An 18,250-nucleotide genomic window follows, 5' to 3' on the forward strand; every position below is an offset into this window, starting at 1 on the left:
CACTGCTAGACATGGAGTAATTGCAGTGGACACTGATACCCAACCCTAGCCAAGGCAGAAAGCTGAGACTTTGAATTTGGAACAACAAAGCTATTCTATCCACTGGTCTCCAAACACATATTTTCAAAAAAGTTTGATTTTGCCCAGACATGTCTAAGACATCACTGCTGACAGACTTCATAAACTGAACTTATAGTTTTGTTCCAAGTATTATTTGCACAACAGGTTTAATTCTTAGGCATATGGTATTCACAGAAGCTGTTATACAAGTACACTTTGTTACTGTATTTATCTAAAGCCACTTTGGCTTTAGATATAAAAGCTATGTCAGTATGGTTTATTCCCTTATGAAAAGGAAAATAAACTCTGCTAATATAAGGCACTTTTTTCCTGCATTTGCTGCATTTACACAAGTTTATATTGCTATAACTACCTCAGACAAGGAAAAATCAGACCTAACTATACTAGTTTCATGGTACAAAATTTGTGTGCAGACTAGGCTGAAAAAAGTATTTGTTTATGTAATTAAAATGTTTATAAATATGTCACCTGAAACCAAGGGAAGGAAGGTCTGCAGGTACAGCATTCTCCTGGAGAAACTGTCTGCTCACGGTTTGGACGGGCGTACTCTTTGCTAGGTAAAAAACTGGCTGGATGGTCGAGCCCAAAGAGTTGTGGTGAATAGAGTTAAATCCAGTTGGTGGCCGGTCACGTGCAGTGTTACCCAGGGCTCAGTATTGGGGACAGTTCTGTTCAATATCTTTATCAATGGCCTAGACGAAGGAATCAAGTGCTCCCTCAGTAAGTTAGCAGATGACACCAAGTTGGGCAGGAGTGTTGATCTGCTCGAGGGTAGGAAGGCTCTGCAGAGGGACCTGAACAGGCTGGATGGATGGGCCGAGGCCAACTGTATGAGGTTCAACAAGGCCAAGTGCCGAGTCCTGCACTTCGGTCACAACAGCCCCAGGCAACGCTACAGGCTTGGGGAAGAGTGGCTGGAAAGCTGCCCAGAGGAAAAGGACCTGGGGGTGCTGGTTGACAGCCGGCTGAACATGAGCCAGCAGTGTGCCCAGGTGGCCAAGAAGGCCAACAACATCCTGGCCTGTATCAGAAATAGTGTGGCCAGCAGGAGTAGGGAAGTGATTGTCCCCCTGTACTCAGCACTGGTGAGACTGCACCTTGAATCCTGTGTTCAGTTTTGGGCCCCTCACTACAAGAAGGACATGGAGGTGCTGGAACATGTCCAAAGAAGGGCAACGAAGCTGCTGAAGGGTCTAGAGCACAAGTCTTATGAGGAGCAGCTGAGGGAACTGGGGTCGTTTAGTCTGGAGAACATGAAGCTCAGGGGAGACCTCATTGCTCTCTACAATTACCTGAAAGGAGGTTGTAGCAAGGTGGGTGTTGGTCTCTTCTCCCAAGTAACTAGCAATAGGACAAGAGGAAATGGCCTCAAGTTGTGCCAGGGGCAGTTTAGAATGGGTATTAGGAAAAATTTCTTCACCAAAAAGGTTGTCAAACATTGGAAGAGGCTGCCCAGGGAAGTGGCTGAGTTACCATCCCCGGAGGTATTTAAAAGACACATAGATGTGGTGCTTAGGGACATGGTTTAGTGGTGGACTTAGCAGTGTTAGGTTTATGATTGGACTTGATGATCTTAAATGTCTTTACCAACCTAAATGATTCTATGATTCTATGATTCTATGATTCTATACTGAATATCTCTTGGAAGTCCTTTGCCTATCAGCACATCAAATCTTCACTTACATGGCATAGCTCTGAGAAATGTCTGCCCTCCCCACAATGTAATTTATTACTCTCGTCGGCAAGAAGTTTCACTGCAACAGTAACGTTCACATTAACTTGGAGGTGTTGTAGGGTAAGGACCATAATGAAGGCATTTTCCAGTGAATAAAATAATCTTAAGACATTCCAGGAATACTAAATATCTATCAACCTAAATATCTATCAGTATCTCAATCTGCTCTGTCCAAACCAGAAGTATGTCATTCCCAAGAATATGCATTATAGTTAAAATATGCCTTATGATGGGTGCTAATGTCACTGCTTCTGAGCTGTTCAGAAGTCTTTAAGGCATTTTCTTAAATTAGTTACATGAACTATTAAGAGAAAACCAAAACATACTCCTTTCTGCCTCACTTCAAACTGTACAGGTTTGGTTGGTTCTTACATTGCTTTTTTAATGTATAATTCATAGTTGCTTGGAGCAAACATTTGTTTTCTTGGATCTTATGGAATCTGTGCTGATAGCTTTGAGTCTTTTGCCAAAGGAAATGGCAGCAAAAGCAACTACCACAGAGATAAAGGGCTAGACACTCAGCAGTTTCACATTGCTATTCCTCCTGTGAAATCATTAGAGTCATGCTAATTTACCAAAGCTTATGATCTGTCAGAATCATCTCAAAAATACTTCTTTGTGGGATGACACTTCTCTTGTTGAATCCCAACATCCATAATGATACAATAGGCAATGAAACAGTGCTCAGCTTATTTTTTAAATAAACATAAAAAGCAGCACACATTCCTTTTAGAAATAATACCAAGAGTGCAGGACTGACAACCTCTTTTACTTAAGTCAGAATTGGATGTGTTGGGCAGAGATTTGGTTGTATTGGCATTGAAAGGAAAACTTTGTAACACTTAATAACCACCTTTGGTGGCTTCAGTCATATACAAAGTGGCATGGGAAGGAGCCAGCTACTTTGGCCTATTCCTAACTTGTTTGTTCATAAGATTTGTGGATACTATATTGGTTTTAAAGCCTACCCTCTGTTTGCACAAACATTTAGACAACACCTTTCAGCCTAGAGCTGCCATTCACATCTGTTTTCTTTTACCAAATAATCCTTCTTTTTTTAATTATTTTTGGTAATAGTCTTGTTTCTATTTCTTTACTGTATTTGGGTTGTTGTTTTGTGGTTGTTTTGGTTTGTTTTTTTTCCTCAGCGTATGGTTAAACGACAAGGAAGAACATTTCTGTATGGAAGTTTTGAATTTTTCTGAAATCACAGGTGTTTTGTTTTGGGAGGGAGCAACACATTACAAAGCCACTCTTGGAATCAGTATCTGGTAAATATTTAATGAAGATTTTGGGTGAAGCAGAGTGACTCCTTTGGTTGCAATTGGGGAAGCTGGTAGGCAACACTTATTTTGTCTTTTATGCCGTACACGGGAAAATAATTTTCAGGTTTGAATACAGCTATTGTACTCAAATCCTATATTAGGCTAAAGATCTTTCAATGGGCAGAAAATTTCTTTGTCATAATCTGCATGAGAGAGATCAGAACTTGAAAAACAAGGTCTGACAGAACAGGATATCAAGTGCAATAGGTGGACCAGTGTGAAGAATGAAGTTGATGTTTTAATTACTAGGGACCAAAATTAGTAACCGGCTTATTTTGGAGCTGTGTGAGAAGAAAAGCAGTGACTATCTCTAGAGACATAGTAGAACTCAATACTTGGAGGGGATTAAAGAAAGCTTGGCATTGTCATCAGCTAGTAAAAGGAAACTTGTAGTAATAATAATAACAGTAATAATAATAATAGTTGTTGTTATAATTATAATTTAGGCTAAAGCAAATTTCTTTACTTCCTAAAGGAAATGGACATGAATTTTTCTATTTTAAAAAGGACTAATCTAAAAAATTAGAAGTCTGTCAACAAAAATATGGGGTGAAGTCTGTCAACAAAGTGGGGTGACAGTTAAATATTGAATTAATTATATGATCCATGACTGAAACCTTCAAAGAGCTGTAAGTTCTGTAGTCATGTAGTAGGTCTGGAACCCACTATGTGAGGACATCTGCAAGACCCAGTGGGAGAATGACTGTTGTTTCTTGAGGGTAAGTTTGCTTACGACTGGTAGTGCACTTTTCTAATGGACATGTAGAGAAATGAGGATCAAAGTAAGCTCAAGCCAGTTGCTATCATTAGGAATTTGTGTTGGTCATCTGTAGTTCAATAGAGAGAAAGCTGAAGCAGATTCACTCTTCTAAATTAATTAATTGTCAGTTAATCTTCATCTGACTCAGTAAATCAATGTTAAGTAAAGCTGATGACTTAAGGACTTCTTGCTCTCATGCATGGTTAGAATGCTGCTGTGCTTCAGCCTTGTACTAGATGGAAGCTGATTACAAGCAAGTAAAAACTGATCAAAGAAAACTTGATTTCTCTTGAGCTAGAACCATTTTAGGCATAAAGATTAATATGATTCAACAGATTGTAGGTTCCAACTGCTTGTGTTTAAGGTCCAATGAATTAGATCTACTTCTGGGTACCTTTAAAACATGTTATCTCAATGGCATGAGGATAAGATGATCCACACCAAAAGTCTGCAATAATAGAGGCAAGCTCCTCTTACTAATCTCTGATCCTTGCCATTGCAATGGAGGCAAAAGGCTTGTGTCCTTTATGAATGTCAGGACCTCAATAGGCCCCTAGAGAGGTTGCTGTTGTAATGCAGTTTCAATATCTGTCTCAGCTGCAATGAATATCTTGAGTGTATGAACTCTAATGGCGTTTTGATTTGGCTTCAGTGGAGCCACAATGTCATCCACCAAATGTCTCATACACACAGGGTATGTTATGACTGTATTTCAAGGAATAAAATGCTACTAGTTCATAATATAAATCATTTCAGGTATGCCCAGACTAAGGTGACCTAACTTCAATGCTTTTGAATATAGTGTTATAGATAGTGACCTTATCATCATTAAAGAAATAAAGAATAAGAATATGAAGATAATGAGGGCTCGGTTTCTCTACAATAACTTTCATTACTGTGAAAAACTCACTTTCTTTTGCTGCAGGAGACACTTATTCATTTGTCACATTTGGTTCTTTCCTATTTTATTGTTTAACTAAACAGAAAAGTCCAGGCCAAAGTCATCCTGCTGTGTTTCCATAGCGCTATTCAAGACATGACAAAAATATGCCAGAGATCAATTTTACTAACACCTGCCAGCTGCCCAGCAACATGAGAAGTAAAATACATTCATGCTTAAAAACTCACAGAGAAGTTGAAAAGGAAGAAAATACTATCAATTCCCAAACACAAAATAAAGACTTCAATGAAAATGGCTACTGACTATCCAATATTTAACTTCTAGTAGTAATATTCTACATATATACAAGGAATGCTCCCTTTTGGGAATAGTGCAATTTATGAATACGTGCTTAAGGTAGTCTTAGCAATAAATAGCATTTAAATGAGATTCAGGATTGAAAAAACATGTTAAAAGTATTTGGCAAAACCTGTCTGATTTATTGATTGGACTCTAGTTTCATATGATTTTTCCCCTTCCTGAGGATGGATGTGATTAGTTTTTAAATAATATCCCAGTAATCTGGTTAAACTGCCTTATGAATAAGTACCTGTTAATTTTCTAGATTGTTGTCCAAGAGTTAGGGCAACCAGATCACCAAAAGCACAAACAGAGGCAATTTGCATTTGACTTTCAAACCCAACTGACAGGTGAAATCTATATAAAGGATGCTTCACAGATTTAATTGTCACTGAAGAGAAGTCTAGCTGATTTAGACCTTACATTCACAATTAATGAGCCACAGGTTTCTGACTGGTGTTAAATTAGACCTTGGCTAATTTCACACTAGTCAAAAATCTGGTGTGAAATTAACCAGGGTCTAATTTAACATAAGATCTTGCACTGCAGGAGTAATTCATATGCTTCAGTGTAACTTGAAAGCGTTACAGTCTCAATCCTGTTACAATTTCCTTTCTTTTTTTATAAGGTCATCTTTTATGAAAGAACACATGACCTTGGAGCTCAAATACATTCCACTTCTATTTAACTAATCATTTTAATAACGCTCCTAATGTAGCAAGCAACAGTAATATAACGAGAAAGAAGCATGTATTCTCCACTTAAAAGAAGGCATATTCAGGGGATAATTACAGTGCGCAGTATATAAAACACAGCGTTCCTTAAATTTCTTACTCACTTGTTTCTGTGGCTGTAACAGTTATGTTGTGCCAAGAAGCTATCTCTCGGTCCAGAGGTTTAGTTGTAATGATTGTTCCATTGTGTTCATTGATGCTGAACAATCTCTTTAAATGCGTGCCATGGACAATAGAGTACCTGCACCAAAAAAAGTAAAGATATTCCCTAATACTGAAATGTTCCATCAGAATCAAGGACATAGAAAGCTATTGTCAGTTGAGAAAACAGAGCTGTGCATATATACATATAAATGTGTGCTACAACAACTCAGAAATCATGAAAAATGTACACTTATAAACATTTAAAATTCACTGCTGCCAAGATCAAAGCTCTTCTTTTTATAAAACTAAATATGTCTCAGATCTATATTAATGTGAACTGAATCTGAAATGCATTATTCATTCTTACTTCTAAGTCAGGCTCACAGCAGGTGAATGACTTTGTTGAAAAGAAATAGCAAAAGTGCCACTTGTGAAATGAATAACACTAACAGCTAAGTGGAGGTATAATGGCAAATCTATTTTATCATTTCTGACATGCTCTGATGTCAAGGGAACGGGCATTATAAAGACAGACAGACATCTGTCTAATGAGGTGTCACCTAGGTAGGGTACAAAATCCTAATGCAGGAGATGATTGCAAACGAGTCCAGTGTTCCTGAGTCTTCACTTAAAAGGCTCTGGATGCTATGTCTGTATGCAGATACGCACATGCACATGTACATACGTACATACCATTCAAATTGTTAAAGTCTAACCACTGGTCACAGGCCAGAGATGGCCTGAAAAAGACAACAAAGATATTGGTTCAAATGGAAAGGAAATTTACAAATATTTTTCATAACGTACAAAAAAGACCACATATCACAGTTCCTAGTTCTATTTAATGGAAATAAAACCTGTTTGAAGAGTTGGAAGGTTCTTATCATTCCAGTTTGGAATTCCCATATGCAATTATTCCCTCTTTTATTGTACCTTTAATTGTGCTTGACCAAGTCTTTCTGACTCCTGTCGGCACTTGGGACACCAGCTCACATTATGTGCCAGTGGTTGGATGATTCTGTAACTTGTTATTTATAGTTATAGTTATTTATAGTTACATTCTGTCTGTTTTGAAAATCAGTAAGAGGATAAATCAAGGAATAGGCACAACACAGTCAGTGAAAGTTCTTATCATTTAAGCCAAAGATGTGACACTTATAAATGTCTATTTTAGGGATTTACAATTCAAATTTTTTTTTTCTTTTTTTTTTAATGTGAGTATTCCTCATCCTCTGCATCCAAAGCTTGTTTAGGGTTTTCTGACATTGGTGTTTTGTTTTGTTTGGGGGTTTTTTGGTAATCTGATTCTTGATAGATGATTTAGAGAAAATCTATGTTGGATATTTTTTAGTTATTTTTTATTATTGAGGTAGTGAGGTTTTGTTGCATGTCTTTGTTTACTTTGTTTATTTGAAAACTGGGATGCACAGTGCAACACAGCTGGTTTTCTATATTATATGCAACCACTGTCATTTATGATAGCAATGGTTTCAAAATTAGATTCACATGCACAACACTTAGCCCAATAAACGTAGCTTTATGTTAGAAGTGACGTGCTCTATTTTAAAGAAACTCAGTGATGCAACATATGCATCACTGTTTTGGGACTATGCAGACATATTCCCTTTGTAACAAGTTCCATCAAAATATTTCAAACTAAGAAGTCATAAATATGCACTGTGTTTAAATGTTTCACAGGAGATGCTGCAGTCATCTAAATAAACCACAAAACAAAGCCTTTTTTGGAAAAAAAAAGTACATGTATATTTTTATTTATTCTTATTTAATTTAACAGTGACTACCTTATTAAATAACAGTAAATGAATACAAAATCATAGCAAATGGCCTTGCATTGACTAAACCTCTGATGTCGTAGCTATATGTAGCTATATGTATATATATTTCTATACAGCTATTAGGAATCTGCTAAGTTAATACACACACCATAAGTTATTTTGTGTCTCATCCGTTTGTCCCTGGATCCTAGCTTGTCTAAATGGCACAGTACAGTGACGTCAAGTAACTCAAGAAGCTATTTTAATTATAAACCCCCTGTTAAAGATTAATTACCTTTTTTCTCCCTTAAGAAACAGCAAAATTATTTTGCAAAATTAAAAGCCTGGGGGACTCTTTTTATATAATATCTCTACGGGGCAATTGTGGTAGATGTAGGGAATTGGTAAATTTTTGGTCACGCTGAGCTGAGCAGATGCCAGTGGGGCTGTTCTCTGTCTCCCTCCCAGCAATGAGCCCATCTCTCCATATCTCCAGAAGTTATTGGGAACAGACTGGAACACTTCCAGGCACTTACAGGTTTGGCTGTGGTACCCTAGCTCTGCTGTTATGCACAACCTCTTCCAGGCTACTGTTTGAAATATTATGCCATCTCAAAGTAATTGCAAAGATGCACAAACAAAGCTCATTTATTTAGATTTTGGGCTGGGAGGCAAGATTTAACCTAGTGTACTGGCTCTGGCTGGGATAGAGTTAATTTTCTCCGTAGTAGTTAGTAGCGGGCTATGTTTTGGATCTGTTACCAAAACAGTGTTGATAACACAGGGGTGTTTTAGTTATTGCTGAGCAGTGCTTACACAAAGTCAAGGCCTTTTCTGCTTCTCACACCACCCCACCAGCGAGTAGGCTGGGGATGCACAAGAAGTTGGGAGGGGACACAGCTAGGACCACTGATCCCAACTGACCAAAGGGATACTCCTTACCATATGACATTGTGCTCAGCAATAAAAGTGGGAAGGGGTGGAGACTGGCCAGGGCTGCCGTTGCTCGGGGACTGGCTGGGTATCGGCCGGCTGGTGGTGAGCAATTTTTTGGGGTTTTTTTGGTTGTTTTTTTTTTTTGGTGAGCAATTTTTGGTTTTTTTTTGGGTTTTTTTCCTTGGTGTTTTGTTGTTGGGTTTTTTCCCCCTTTGTTGTTTTTTTTTTTTTCCTTCCTTTTTTATTATTAAACTGTCTTTATCTCAGCCCATGGGTTTTTGCACTTTTACCCTTCTGATACTCTCCCACATCCCACTGGCTGGGGGAGTGAGAGAGCGGCTGTGTGGTCCTTAGCTGCCTACTGGGGTTAAACCACGACACCTAGAATAACCTAGGCTATCACAATGAAAGCATGATTAACTGTAATCATGAGCCAAGGTAGGGCACAGAAATAGCCTTTGGAAATCCCAGCTACGTTTATATTTGAGTCCTGTTCACATTTTAAGTTAGGTACCTGACTGGGCAGTCATCATTGTCTGGATCTCTAGCAGTCACAACGCCCACCAATGAGCCACTCACAGCTGCTTCAGCAACCTCCATCACATAGTTCTCCAAGGTGAAAACTGGAGGTTCATCAGCATCTTCCACATTGATTTTGACTAAGGTTTTGTCTTCAAATGGTTCTTCTTTCAGAAAACGGTCATCAATGTATCTGTTTACAACTTTTGCTTGAATACTGTATCTCCTCTTGCTCTCATAATCCACTCTCTGTTAAGAAACAGAGAGATGTGGAATATTTCTTTCTCCACATTTAAATTAAATACAGTTCAATAAGTGGTGTGAGATTAAAGACAAAATAGTGCTGCCCTTCTTTTGGGAATGTTTCAAAAGTAGTTACTTCTAAGTTTTCTTTTTTAATGTTAAAAACATTTTAAAATTAAACTATGCTATGCCATTGTTTGCTTTCACATGTAGACTGGCTTTTATGTTATAGTTAAACAGCACTGTAAAAGAAGTCTTCCTGTAGAATGTCAGCCCTAAGAAAAACAACTTCTTCTATTAGTACTTGTATTTCCAATATAGGTGTAACCTTAGTGAACACTATTCTTTACTCTTACATAAACAATGTGAATCAGTTAATCTGTAGGGGTTAAGCTGAGTACGTTAAAATCTAGTCTCTAAAGGAAATAAATTCCAGAAGGCAACGAGTGTTTAATAAACACATAGTTATATTACTATTTTAGATAGTCATTATTTTCTGTAATTAAAAAAAAGAGAAATACTAAATAAATACCTTCCTGAACTGTAATAAATCCAAATAGGAAAAAAAAAAAAAAAAATAGCATTCAGTTCTTCAGGCTCCTGGATTTCACTAGACTATCAGACTCTATCATCATTTCAGATGATGACCCAGATGACCCAGAAATCTTCCTAAGTGATTCCAAAATAAATCATACAGTACCAAAGCTTCTTAAATATCTTAATTCATAAACTGGTATCTTTTTGAATGCATTTAGTGTCTTTTCAAAGCTATGTCATAACAAAAACTCCGCTATTTAATACTGTAATACATTCTGGCTTCAGTTAAGTTTAACAGGAGCTGTTGGAAGTGAGGAAATATTGTGTACAATTTATTGATAAAGATTTTACAGATGATGCACAGAAGAGAGAACATTTTCTCATAATGGGATACACTGTGTTGCACAGCTAGGAATAACATTAAGATACTTTGACTGCCACTATTGCATGCAGAAGTAATAGGAATGAGACAAAAAAAAGTAAACAGAAAGAAAAGCACGTTTCTTTTTATCCCCCTAATATCTCCAACTAATCACAAAACCTGAAGAAAGAAAAAATAGTAGAATCTAAAACAATAGGCCTTTTCTAAACATCCAGCTTGCTTGAGGAGATTCTTTCCAGTATTCAGAGATTTTTTAAAAGCTTTCTGAGATCTCACCTTTTTTAATAAGATAATTCCTTCTTGAGTCTCATTGTTAGTAATGATGTCAAAAACGTCTGAGCTATCTCCTTCAATGAAATAGTTCATGGCTGCATTGTCCCCTATGTCGCTGTCTTCTGCAAAGACTTTGCCTACAGTAGTGCCCACAGGAGCCTCTTCAGAGACGTTCATATAGTAGAGTCCTAAAGAAACAAATATTGGCACAGTTTAGTGATGGTTGTAGCTACGATGTAGCTACGTTGTTGTATGCAGGTATGTTGTAGCTACCGTTGTAGCTATGATGGCCTGAGGCTCTCAGAAAGTTGGGGAAAGCCCCCAGCTTTTATCAGAGCAATGGATCTAATCCAGCAATTGATAGATCTTGGGGGCAGGGGGTGACAACCTTTCCACTCATGAGTCCTCCTCTCTCAGCCCCACTTTAGCAGTAAAGAGCTAAGGAGAACCAACAGGGTGAAAAAACAGTGGAGGGCAGCACTTCCCAACTGCATTTCACTAGTTCTTCTGACGGACCAGCTAGCAGCTCCCATGTCTGCTAGAAACTCCCTGGAGAGAGAAGGTCACGCCATTTGCCAAATAGTTTACAGTATCTGTCAGCAAAGAATGAAGAGAAGAGAAAAAGAAAGTAAGTGAGCGAAAATGATACTAAATATCCCGTTACCCAGATTTTAGGCTTAGGTAGGGGAAACTATATGGAAAGCAGTTTAGTAAGTCATTTGTCTCCAAAACCTAACAATAAAAACAGCAGGTCTGAGATCTTTTGTAATGATAGGTTTTCTTTTCCTTTTCGTTTTTGAGCTTTTGTGGGGGATTTATGTTATTTTATTTTTATTTAAATGTATATGCTGAAGTTAAAGCACAGACCTGTTCTGAAAAGACCTACCAGTGAACTTAATAGAGCTACAGTAGATCTAAATTTCCTCAAGACTTCGACTACTGTAAGTAGCCTATACTCACGCTGTTGAAATTTAGGTGGATTGTCATTGATGTCAGAGAGGTTGATGGTAACAGTGGCTGTTGCTGAAAATGCCCCTGCTTGCCCAACCATATCTTTGGCTTGGATTATGACCAAATACTGATCTTTTGTTTCTCTATCCATTTGGGAAGCCATTCTGATGACCCCTAAAAATGAAAAATATAATATAACAACATATAATAGTCCCATTTTTCCCCGACATTTGACCATATAATATGGGTATAAAATGCATCATTGGACACAGTTATGAATTTACATTCTAGACCGTGCACAGCACAACTGTCCTAATACTGGGAATTAGTACTCATGGCAACGTCTATGCTGTATGACACATCCATTCTGCATACTTAGAGTTCTGGGGAGCAGAACACACCATATATCTCCTCTACCATATATAACCTTCTTTCTTCCCCAGAAATCAGGATTTTGGAGGGATGTGACGTATCATATTTCTCCAACATAGAGATAGGAACATCACATAATGAGTCGTAGAACTGTTAAGCCAGAGGTGTTCCTAGGTCCATTTGTTGGATGGGGTACTCAGAATCCAACTCTTTTCTTTAGCAAGATAATTTGCTAAATAAATTGTTGATTGTCTAGAGAGAAATAATTTCAGCTTCCTATAAGAAAGAAATTGATTTTTTTTTTAGATCTAGGAACTATGCAACGATGTACAAGTGTATGGTCATATCAGTTGATCTTTGTGTTGAAATGAAGAAAGACATTTTTGCTTGCACCCATTTTTTGATAGTTTATGAATGTTTTCAATTTACAAGATAATTTGTACTACCTGTCTTTGGCTCCACAGAAAAATAAGGCTGTCCCTGAATGAGACTGTAAAGCAGACGGGCACTATTTCCATAGGAAGGATCATCACCATCTGTAGCTGTTACCTGTGTAACCGAAGTACCTCAAGGAAAAAATAAAATAGAATATGTTTATTTTCTTCTTGTATAAATTATCTCACAATTACAAAATATAAACTCTTTAAAAACCTTTTAACATACCAGCTATATTAGCAAACAGTCCTGAAATGGCACCTTCTAAACTTTATCATTAAAAAGGGAAAATATTTTCTCAGCAACTCTTCTTGTTGCATTCAAATTTTCAATTAAAACAAAAATAAACAACATATGACTTTTCAGCTCTATATTTATGTTGCTTAAAATACTATGTATCTTATGCCTTTTTCCCTAAATTGTTCAAAGTATTTTATGGAAGTTTCCCATGGGAAAAAGGAAACACAGTCACTTTATCACCAGTAGGCCCACTGGTGATAAAGAAATTAATTGTTAGTAAGCAAAGCAGCCAGGAAGTATAACAAGGCTCTGATAACATTTTTTATCCTTGAGTCTTTAATTAGCCTGTCCCAGTGCAAGAGTCACAGCAGAATCCCCAATACAAAAGACACAGCAGAATCAATCTGCAGAGCTTGATTTTGTCTCTAGCTGGAAGCTGGTTATATCCTAGATTGACAGCAATCTCATGGCACCATCAGTGATGATTATCTTTAAAAGAAAATATTCACAGTAACATCATTTTGTAAGGTTATCATTATTTTTGTCTTTTTTTCCTCACCTAGGTTTTGCATAAGAGTACAAATATCACTTCTCATGAGGAACAGCAGGAAATCAAGCTACTTTCTAAAAGTTTCTGGCATACGTTCACATGGTTGCACCTGCTTACCAATATAGCTGTATAGTTATGCTGGAGGAGAAAAGAAGAAGAAACGATGGAGTGCAAGGAGTTAGACCAGAAACACCTTTTTTATGGCAAACTCAAAGCTGATATTAATCCCCAATGAAACAAATATATTAACTTCTGAGTTTTCTAGCAGTTCAATAGTTTTATTTTCAAATAGAAATGAAGAAGGCTTTCTCATATAAGGTTATGTTGAATTAAATATTTTGATTATTTAAAAAAATATTTTTTTGCATTTTCTCTCAGTTTATTCAGCAGCACTCCAAGTGATTCTATAATGCATGTTATCTTCTCTCAGGGTGGAGATACACTAAAATGTATTAAATGCCACAAAATTTTGGAGTTATATGTCCTTCAAAACATACTTACAATACCAAACTTCTGGCATTTATGTGTGTATTAGGTGTGTGTATAGATGTATACATATATATACTGCTTCCTATTGCTCTGGAGAAATTTAAAGATAAAATGACAGATTAATATTTAATCAGGGCACATATATGCTTCAGAAATAACTGTTCTTTAGTAAGACTGAAAGGTAAAGGAAATCCTCAGCTACACAGCTGTTAACTTCGTATCAGCTGCGGTCTATGGAAACTGTTCTAACTAATACAGGAAATTCATCCTCTAAAACAATTTAGCATGATGAGCACTCAGTTGCTTTGAAAAAAAAAATGGAGTGCTGGTTAGGAAGGGATCAAGAACTATGAATAATCCAATAGGTACAGTCTGTTATAAATGCCATTTTCTACTAAATAAACCCAAGTGCCTGCAACTACATTTAGAAATGGACTTGTTTAGAGCACCATATTTAATAAATCAGGAATAAAATCCAACAAATATAGGACTGCAAAGTTATCATTACAGTTTTTGCATCTCACTCATTTAAAGGTAGGTTTATTTTCTACACAGTTTCTAACCATTAGAAAGAAATGTTGAATCTAAACCAGCATTTGCTGCTTCTTTAAGCCCCAGCCTACTTTTCTGCTTGCCTGTTGACTCTTCCAGAGTATAGCAGAAGGCAGAAGCATGGAATTTGCCCAGCTGGGCTCAGTGAGATGCAGCTGGTGGATATAACGGAAAGGTGAGCAGGCAAGGGGCATCTGGTAAAGAGGGAGCTAACCTGGAGGGAAGCAATAACAGATCTGCACTCTCAGGAGGAAGATTATTTTTAAACTGGGGTGGCAGGAGACCATGTAAAGACAGGACTATAGTTCCTCACATTTTCTTAGGACAAAGATTTCATGATCACTATATGAACCTCTACATTAAATATGGACTATGTAATAAGCAGAAGAAAAATGTTATCCTGGGTTTAGAATACTTTTTCAGTTTTTAATTTTTCACTGCCATGAAGCCTGTATTTCTTTATACATTTAACCTGCAGCAAGCAAAACAAGCCATTTGCTGAATGGAATCATGTTTACCTAGACATTTGTATTTGAGTGATAGAAATTACAATGTTAATATTATGTACTCAAAAACTCCAAAAAGCCATTTTTTATAACTCCAAGGTTGAGAGAAGAATAATTGATCAGATACAAATAATATCTTTTAAAACAACCAATTAACACATAAGCCCCCCCCAAAAAAAAACAAACAAAAAACCCCAAAACCCCACCTCTTCACAGTCCAGCCATGACGTGATGTCATCATTCTATGATGTAATCATAGAATTAATCACATTAATTACATCATTCTATGATGTAATTGACAATCCAACCATGATACTGTTTCACAACATTTATGTGAAAATGGATATCACGGCAGAGACAAATTAACTGAATATGCCTGTGGGCTTTCAAACATGCATTTTTGAATATGGGAGTCTGTGTGATGTAGATATAAACTTTAGCTCCAAATATGTGTTTCATGTACACGGTAATATCTTAAGCTGAATAGTAAACATGTTTACACATTTTTTGCTTTTTATTAGCTTTATTTAAGGCAAACTACATTTTGCTGGTTGCTGTATAAGATTTTTCTTTGTATTCCTGCAGCCTTTGTTTTACTGTTCTTGGGCAAAACATAGTAGTATCACTTACATATTGCAGCCCGTTAGGAAAACTATAGGGCCCTCATATGGCAAATGGTTATTCATTTTTCTAACTAGAGCTTGAAATCTATAAAAACATTAAGAACTGATATATTATTGTATCTGACTTTTAACCATTCCCTCAGATATACTGCAGTTGTAGAAGTTTAACAACTATATGGAAGACACTTAATGTAAAATTGTACCAAATGCTTGAGGGAAAACCACAGTCCTGTGTTCTCAGAAGAGAGTCCATTTGCTGACACACTTTTCATTTACTGTAACACTTGCATATAAAGTTCTAAAAAGTTAGTACTGAAGATAAAAGAGAGCTAAGAAAGAAGTAAAATGTATTCTAATTTGTTGGCACATTAGTATAGATACTGATATTTATACCTAACTTTAGGCAAAATTATCTGTGCCTATTTTCTCTTTTTCTGTGGTTCCCTGAGGCAAGTGGCCAGCTGTGAATTATTCTCTCCTTGCTTTCTTAGTTCCAGACAAAATGTTCTCTAACAGTGAACTCCTTTCCCAAGTATTGACCACACTTTCTGAGCATGTTTCCTATGAGGAAATTTCTAGGAGATCCCAGTCTAGCATCAGTGTACTGAACTGCTGCTAGAGCGCTCTGAAACAGAGCAAAGGCCGAGTCTCTCTATTCCACTGTATCATTTAAACTAATTCTGGCCTACATCCCTTACTATGCAAGAGGATGTTCTATTTTACTGGGAGAAAAGCACTGATATAATGAACTATTACGGTATCAATGCTGCAAATTTTAGTTGGTTACTGTTTCTATCTATTGGGAGGTTAGAAATTTCCTTGTAAGGATTAATGTTTTAGGATGCGCACTGAAAGAGTTTTCACCTCAGAAGTTCAGTCTTTGACGGAGTAGGTCCTCATGGTGTGGCTCAGCTGTTACATTGGAGCTGAGCACTGTTAAGGTACACTCTATTATGTACCACTCCACTTACGTTTTATAAGTTAGACATACACATTAGTATGCCAGTAGAGTAGTAGTGTCTACATGGAAGAAGTAGGTGAAAGAATGATCTCTGAAATAGCTATGATGCTAGAGAAGTCAAATGTAGAAGAAGTGTAGAAAGTATTTTAAGATCCATAGGACTGACTTAGATTCACATATCATACACTGGACGACTGCAAATCTGTGAGTTTACTATTTCAGGTAGTCTGTGTCTGAGAGAGGAGGCACACAGGGATCTTGGTTTATTTTTCACCCATTCTGACAAATGGGAGGTTGTGTTATTTCTGATTTTTTTTTTTCCCATTTCATATATTTATACATTTTACTGGAATGTTTTTTTTATAATCTTACAGGAATATCACAAAATAAATTAAGTTTTTTGCAGTTTAATTAATTTTATGCTGAAGTGATATGGTATTTTAGGAATTTAAATATAGAATAAATGACACAGAAGATTGGATAAAGACTGCTGAGGCTTTCATTTTTAGCGTACCAGTTTATAGCCAACTTAAGTCAATACAGATTGAAACACCTAATCTGTCAACTGCTTATTGATGGTTTCAAGTGAGAAACAGAAGTATACGGCAAAAGATTACTACTGCTGGTTTTGGCCATAAGTACTGCCCTACCTAGCTTTTTTCTCTTTTTTCCATATAGCCATCATTAAGACAGGAGCTCATCATTTACACAGGAAGATAAAATAGAAGGAATCCATAAGTCAATTCTTGATATACTTCTGTGAATGGTTACAGGACTGTGTGAGTATAAATCAAGCCATACTAAATTATCAGCTATTTTAAAACCATTTTTATAAGAGACCAAGTGCCTCATAAAGCATGCTTTACCACAGGGCGGGGAGCGGGGGGGGAAGGAAAGAAAAAAAGTCATTGTCAAAGTCCTAAATCTGTGTAATCTCAGATAAAAATACCCAGATAATTCTAGACAATGAACTATGCCCATTATTACTGTGAGCACATTAAAAAAATTGCAAAGGTCCTTGACAAGGCACCTGTCTTCTCATCTCCAAACTTGAGTGAATGAGCAAGATGCAAAGGCTAGAAGTACTCTCTGAACAAGCAACTGATTATGTTAGAAAAAGTTATTTGACCAAGAGCTCAGATGCAGAAGTCTTGACACAAGTAAGTCTGTCTGCGTGGAAGAAAGTGGCAGTGAAGAAACAATCATAAAACCAAAAGTGATTTCCCTGGTAGAAGGTGGTATAAGCAGGGTGATTATAAAATAAATTGATTAAATGGATGTCTTTTGTAACTATTGTTGGTAGTGATGGTGAGCTATTGCTTCCTGGCAGAAATTAGGATACTAACCCAACTTTTGATTAAACCCCAGGCATGAATATCCTTTTCTTGCAATTGCTATCCAGGCTGTCAGACGAAGATAAAGTTTACAGCTTCTTGTGAAAAATTCACTGAATCTGCCCTAAAAGTTGAACAGGTAATGCTGAATGAAACATAGTTTTTATTACCTTTTATGATCACTGATGCTATTACATTAATGATCTCATTAATTCAAACAGTTTTAAATAGCACAATATTTGAATGTCTTTTCAATATTATTTGCAGTAGAAATAACCAAAAGGGGTATGTATTTAAAAGATTACTGTGATTCTTTCTGTAAGATTTAAAGAATTCAGTTTTCCTTTGATTTTGAAGATAGTTATTTGGAGATAGTATCTATAATATGCTTGTTTACGTCAGCTGCATTCACACATTTTTTTTTTTTAGGATTTAAATGTACGTGTATACATATTTTGTATGCATAAGTATGTGTACACATATATGTATATATTCACCTATATTTGTCAGATGTTGACTTTGCTTTTTATTTGTTGTATCAAGTTTCCAGATA

The 18,250-nt window shown here is 36.6% G+C and overlaps 1 protein-coding gene across 1 annotated transcript in view; it reads right to left on the reverse strand.

The window, feature by feature from the left end:
- The window catches only part of CDH19 (cadherin 19), a 117,794-nt gene that overhangs the window by 20,882 nt on the left and 78,662 nt on the right, over positions 1–18,250 (reverse strand). Inside the window, exons 6-10 of the mRNA XM_075142160.1 lie at positions 12,454–12,573; positions 11,645–11,809; positions 10,688–10,872; positions 9,245–9,498; positions 5,980–6,116 (exon numbers count right to left, since the gene is read on the reverse strand). Of these exons, the coding sequence (XP_074998261.1) occupies positions 5,980–6,116; positions 9,245–9,498; positions 10,688–10,872; positions 11,645–11,809; positions 12,454–12,573 (861 nt within the window). The remainder of the gene's footprint in view (positions 1–5,979; positions 6,117–9,244; positions 9,499–10,687; positions 10,873–11,644; positions 11,810–12,453; positions 12,574–18,250) is intronic.

Source organism: Calonectris borealis, chromosome 2 (assembly GCF_964195595.1).
Source record: "Calonectris borealis chromosome 2, bCalBor7.hap1.2, whole genome shotgun sequence".
Taxonomy (NCBI): domain Eukaryota; kingdom Metazoa; phylum Chordata; class Aves; order Procellariiformes; family Procellariidae; genus Calonectris; species Calonectris borealis.